Source organism: Pyrus communis, chromosome 7, assembly GCF_041283825.1.
Source record: "Pyrus communis isolate YQ-2024b chromosome 7, ASM4128382v1, whole genome shotgun sequence".
Lineage (NCBI taxonomy): Eukaryota > Viridiplantae > Streptophyta > Magnoliopsida > Rosales > Rosaceae > Pyrus > Pyrus communis.
In genome coordinates this window covers 25,168,632-25,175,258 of record NC_142571.1, presented here as the reverse complement: position 1 = coordinate 25,175,258, position 6,627 = coordinate 25,168,632, and the positions used below count along the sequence as shown (strand labels likewise).

Below are 6,627 nucleotides of genomic sequence, written 5' to 3'. Positions count from 1 at the left end.
CATCTTCTCCACCACACAGAACATCACCGCCGTCGTGAATCTGGCGACCACGACGACGACCTATCTTCTTGTTTGTCCTCCTCCCAGTCTCCCTCCTACCCGAGTCCCACAGTACCGACACTCATCTCATATTTCCTACTTATCTCTATCTCCCTCAACGATATCATTGAAAACCCAAGGTCCCAGACCATTGATCCATCGTCATCCCATCATCGCCGCAACGACGACCACCACCCTATCACTGACATCGAGATCTCTGGTTCAGGCGTTATCTCCTCCTCGACAGCACTATCTAGAACTCGTTCTCGTCTCCCTCCAACTCTTCAATCAAAATCGAAATTCATCACCATCTTATCTTCTTCCAAATTGAAATCGAGATTGTCGAACTCTACAGTCCCAAGTAAAGAGGACGGAGACCATGCCCTCGAGATTGTCAAACACCACAATCGCTAGCACCATGCGAATCGAAATCGACCACCATGCCTTCTATTCTTAATCTTCCACCATTTGGGTTTTCATTAATCTGCAGGTATGGTAGGAAACCTGAGATGGGGTTTTTTTTTTTCTTTTTTTATGAATTTGTTGTGGAGTTTATACTTTAGAGCATCTGGTGGTGTTTGACAATCTTGTGCCATCATCGATCGGAGTCGAGAGACAGAGACCTTGATTTGGGATTGGGAAAGATGGGCAAGAGAGACAAGGACCTGCGGACCCCACCCGTAACAGCCAGTTTCAAATGAGCCAGGTACCGTCCAATTCCTAACTTAGAAATTCTATTACCTGCTCGACCCGTCCCGTTACTATTTAAACAGGTATGGTCCGGTTCCTGTAAATTTGGACTCGGCCCGCGCCCACCCCTAGTATGACACTAATTTACAGTCTGACGACATAAATATGACAAAAAAAATAATATCTACTCTATTTAAATCGTCATAACAGAAGAATATGCATGCAACCCGAACACCAAAATAATTTCTAAATAAATCGTATAATAATATGTAAACTAATTAAAGCACAAAATAATACATTATCGACTTGAAATATTGTTTAACTTTCCAACTACATGTAAGTTTTGTGTTCATTTACCAACAAACATGTAGTGGAAAATGTTAAAGAGGAAGGAGGAGGAGAGTGAGAGAGACGCAGAGAAATCGTGTGGGTCCAAGAAAATCAAAACTGAGGATAGGAAGGTACGCAAAAAATTCAAACCTTCACGATGAAGCAAAAAACACAACTCCGTGGATATTTGACTAGGAATATTTATGGCAAAATGGTAGGCACATATCATGTCTTTAACTAATCAGATTTCGAAAATTAAATTTACTTTGATATAAAACGGTGAACATCACCATCATTTAAAAATGGTTTGAATCTAAAATTATAAATAAAGCTTTGTACGATAAAAGTAAGCTGGTAAATGGGTTGCGTTTGTCGAATTCATGTTGTTTTTGTATCATACTCATTATCTTAATGAGTCGTATCACATCAAATTCGTTATCTTAATAGGTTTTTATTAGTTGATCCAATAGCAACCTGATTTGTTAATAAGTCGTGTTATCCTGTTTGATTAACAGGTTATGTAAGACATTATCATGCATAATGATTTGAAAAAGATACCTTATAAGGTTCGTTACGAGTGACCCACCCAACTCGTTAACGAAATCAATAACAAAAGACCCAACAACGACATGAATTGTTAAGAATTAAGTTGAAACTTGTTATTGTCATAATTATTTCGTGTTGAATTAACTAATCGTGTCTGTGAGGTCTAAACAATAGGATGAAAATTTTCTTCCTGTCAAACAGTACATTTACTGAACTAGAGTTGAAAAGAAATATTAATTTAATTTGCTACAACTGTACCCAACCACAGTACAGCTTTACGCGGGGCCCAATCATGTTCTGCTTAGTGTTGCTTTTGAAAAAACAACTGTAAATCCCGTAATTTGTCAAGTGGTTAGGAACCAAGTCTTTTAGCTTTGACTGACTTAACCTAATACAGCCACTAAACAAATCCCTTTATCACAAGTAAACAAACCACCACAGAATCCAGAAGAATAAACAGAAGTCGACAGCAAACTAAAAGCTTTCTTATTACTTCTTAGAATCTTACATCCCAAGAGGAGAGATGATATTACAAACCAGAGATTAAATTACCCCAATCCAGATTTAAACTTTGGATTTGGAACAAATTAATTAACCCAAAATTATTACAACACAAAGAGAAGACATTCTTCCTAGTAATTTATCTTCTTCCTTGACCTAAAAGCTAACTCCCCACAGAAGCAGCGGCAGCAGCAGCTGCCTTCCCAAAAAAAACCCTGGATATCTTTCTTATTGCTCCAAAATCTAATCTCACATTCTTGAATCTCCTTAATTAAATAAAAAAAAACACATAATATCTTCTTCTGCATGAAACCCTAATTTCTATATAATCTTCTTGCTTTTTGCCTTCTTTGCCCTTTGGATGTGAAACTAAATCAGTAGGTCCACTCCTGAGGGAGGCGCACTTCGTGATTTACTGGCCCCTCCGCCGCTGTCCCTAGTCCAAGCCTTTGCTGAGTCAACAGCGCGTTTCTTCTTGCCGCCAGTGCCTCTGCAGAATCCAATTGCAGAGATTATTAGGAACCAACATAAACAGAGTAACAGATCTGAAACACAAGGGTTTCCAGAAGTAGAAAGTTTGAACTATGAACTTTAATTACCATGGTCTGGAGCCAAACCGGTGGTGAAACGCGGCAGAGCGTGGCGGTTCATGTCTTCGAAGCTCAGGTTCAGAGCCTGAACAACCTTGGCCGGCATTAGAACAGTTGGACAACCTAAATGGTAACAAAATCAAACAGAACATGTTAAATAAAAATGACCCAAAGTGTTAATATTCAGAAAACGGGCCCAAGTGGTCGAAATTCGAAAACACAAATGTACCTGCTTTCTTGCGAGGTTCAGGAAGGGAAGGGTTGGTGTATCTGCGAGGCAAGAAAACGCCGGTGCCAGCACATTCCCTCTTGATATTAGAACCGTTGGGCAAAACGGGACGCACGGCGGCGTTATTGTGGCGCTGTGGTTGCCGACTTTGTTGTTGGTGGGGGTGTTGGTGATGGTGGTGGTTGTTGTGTTGGACTTGAAGCGGCGGCCATGTCGACTGGGAAAAATTAACACCATGCTCGCATCTCTCGTACCCAACAATGTTTCTTCCTCTGTTTTGGATCTGCTGCTGGTGGTTGTGGTGGGGGTGGTGCTGAGCTGGTTGATGTGTTTGAGCTGACCATGGAAGATGATTTACTTGCTTGTCCTGCCTCACATGGTGAAACTGCAAAACACCGAAAACACCCCTTGTCAGGTCACAACACTAGCACATCAAAAAGCAGGTTTGCTCGAAATGAAATGGGTTTTAGGACTTTTACCTGAGTGAAGCTATGGTTCGAGCAGAGCCCGGGGCCTGAGTGTCGGGGAGGACTGGGGATCCGAGGTGGGCCCAGAAGTCCACCGCGGCCGTGGTTGCCGCCGAACTCGGTTGCTCCGCCGAGGCTGTTGGTCATTTTTAACCGCGCAACCTGCCCGGCTGCCGCGTATATCAGCTCCCAGATGTCGTTCTGAGCTCCAAACGGCGTCGTCGGTGGTGAAGGCACCTGGGAAGACGGGCCCGTCGGGCTTCCGTTGCTGGACCAGCTCCCGATTCCGCTCAGAGTCGACTGGGGAGACCCGGACATGACCCACTGAGTCAACACAGTAAAACTCGGTCAGTATTTCAGAAACCCAAAATTTTAAACAGGAAGAGGAACAGTTAAACTGTAAAAATCTGATTATGTGAATCTGAAATCTTTACCTCGGACTTCTCTTTGGGAAAGGCGGCGGGGACGGATAGCTTCTGGGTCTGGTGAGCAGGCTGCAGCGAGGACTGTGCGAGGCGGCGGGTAAGCCCGGCAAGGAAGTCCTCCTCGTCGCTGCTGCAGCTGCCTCCCTCGGTCTCGGTGGAGCTCACCACGGACTCGACAGGGGAGTTCAGGGCAGAGTTGGAGTCGGACGAGTCGAACTCGTAGGGGAACTCGGTGGGGAAGCTGACGCGGGATTCGACGCAGTTTCGGCGGAAGCTGTGGTCTTTGTTGCTGTCGTCCATATTGTTCTCGAGCACGAGGTCGTCCGTGAGGAAGTGGGAGGGGAGATGGAACTCGGGATCGTCCTGGGAGTGAGTCATAGGGACTGGAGAGCCAAAACGGTGCGTATAAATGGATGAGGGTAGAGAGAGAAAGAGGCAGAAAGAGAGGATGCGTTGAGATGAGAGTGAGGGAGTGTTGCTGGTTGGGGAAGATTTAATAATGAGGGCAAGTTTTTTGGGGTTCGCTGGGTTTGCTTTGCAGGCTGGAAGGGACCGGGACCCACCAGAAACACAAAGGGGTAGAGAGAGAAACTAGAGAGAGATAGTAAAGGGAACGGGATTGGCACTTTAGGACGATGTGGATGACAAGCTGCCTTTTATTAAGGTTTCAGGGTCTATTTGAGACAATTCAAAAAATTACTTACTAAAAAATAAAAATTCAAAATATAAAAAAAGAATATAATTTGAAACTATGAACGTTGAGAGAGGGAGGAGAGTGGAGCAGGCTGGGACTGTGCAAAACAACTTGTGAACTGGCCTGGAGACATTTTTCCTTCTATTCAAACCTTTGTTCTAAAATACCTGCCTAGATCCCCGTGCAGCCCTAGACGGTTGATTATCGTCCCGATTAATATCTAGATATTTAAAAATTAAGAAATGACATCTAGACCTGCTAAGGCACCCGTCAGGCCTACCCGGACATGTCTAAGCAACAACCTAGGTTGCAACTCACTTAGACAAAAAATAGATAACTTTCATTTTGCATTTGATTTTTTTCAATAAATTGTAAGAGACTTGTTGAATACTTAAATGAATATACCTTAAATGTTTGTTCCCTATAGTTTCATTATATTCCAATACTTCATAACATATATGTTATTCTATTTTGTAGTTTATGATGAAATTATATATATTTTAAGTATAAACAGACATTTATTTACACGAAGCCGCCTAGGCGCTAAGCTCTAGTTTACCGTCCGACTAGCGCTTAGCGTCTTTTAGAACCTTGATTCAAACTCATCCGCATGTAGATGGTGATCTTCACGTTTTCCTTTTTTCTTTTTTCTTTTTTTTTTTTTTCACCATTGTTTTTTGTTTAAATTCGTTACTTTTTCGTAATTTAATTGATCTAGTTACTAGAGAAACAACAAAAAGAAAAAAGGATTATTTTTCCTTAGAGTGATGTTATTTACGTCATATTTACTAAGAGGTGATTGTTGATTTTCTCTCTAAACTTATAAGGAGCTGCCCATTTTATTCATGAACTTGAATTTTAGCTAATTACTCTCATGTACCTTTATAATTGGTCAATTTTTCTCTAAAGTACTATCTTGGTCATGTGCACATCACATGATAATTGTTTGAGGTCAAAAAGATTATTTTATCTGTAATATGATGTACATTTTTTTTTTCTTCTTTTCTTCCTCTAGTTCACTCCGTACATTTTGTTTGAATGTTACTTCTAACATGGACGACTATGAATTTTCTCGATGATCTTGTTTTCAGCAGCATGCTAAAATTTGGCATTAGCTTTCCTTGTGACTTGATTCACATGACCGTCTCGGTATGATTTTCTCTGTGAGAAATCACAAACTTATATAACGGTTGGAATGAAGGAGAGTCTGCAGAGTTTTGTGGGTGTCCTTTACCTACTTATGTTTCCATGGATTCCCACCGTCTCTAGATTCTTATTCTTTGCAAGTAAGCGGATGGGTTTTCAAAACTGGGCACAATTGGCAATTGTCTTGTTCCTTCCCGTCGCTTTTTGTCACTCTGCCGACTTCCAGTCGCCACCATTCTTTTGATTGTTAAGTTGTTTGCCCACTTGACTCAAGTATATTATTGGTTTTTTAATTAATTGGGTCGAACTTAGCTTTGGATTTACACTTTGTTTTAAGGTCAAATCAAGACATGCGAATGACGGAAAGAAAAACAAAATGGAACAACAAAGGTGGCAAGAGTGCATATGCAACATTTAATTGGATCATCTTTCTACGTAATTCTATTGATTCAATTAGTACTAATTATTGCACATTATTTTTTTACTATTTTTGTGATGATTGCCATTAGCTATAGCCATTATGAATGTGACCTTTCTACAATTGGATAAGTTAAAATTAGCTTCATTGCGTAGGTTAACAAAGCTTTTTATCTTCAAGGGTTTACTTGTTCCCTAGTATATTTAATATGATATCATGTATCTAACACTAGAAATTGTGTTTATAGGACAGTGTAAATGATGGGGTTTGTTTGGTTTGAAGAATGAAACTTTGGTGCTCATTGGTTATATTAGGAACACAATTCTCGTACTTACATCTTGAAAATAAAATTGTCATGCTTATACTAGGAATGAAATTCTTGTACTCAGGTCTGGGAAATAAAACTCATGCGATTATATTAGGAATGAAACTCTCGTACTTTTACACACACACACACACACACACACACACACACATATATATATATATATATTACATTCTTGCTTATATTAAGAACGAAACTTACGTGCTCATGTTAGGAAAGAAACTCTC

The 6,627-nt window shown here is 40.7% G+C and overlaps 1 protein-coding gene across 1 annotated transcript; it reads right to left on the bottom strand.

Moving 5' to 3' along the window:
- Nucleotides 1-2,068: 2,068 nt before the first annotated feature.
- On the bottom strand, nt 2,069-4,642 carry LOC137734948 (uncharacterized). The gene is made up of 5 exons (XM_068474288.2): nt 3,827-4,642; nt 3,405-3,716; nt 2,926-3,310; nt 2,706-2,819; nt 2,069-2,596 (listed from the first exon to the last, which is right to left on the bottom strand). The coding sequence occupies exons 1-5, from the start codon at nt 4,193-4,195 to the stop codon at nt 2,481-2,483; spliced, it is 1,296 nt and encodes a 431-aa protein (XP_068330389.2). The 5' UTR covers nt 4,196-4,642; the 3' UTR covers nt 2,069-2,480.
- Nucleotides 4,643-6,627: the final 1,985 nt, after the last annotated feature.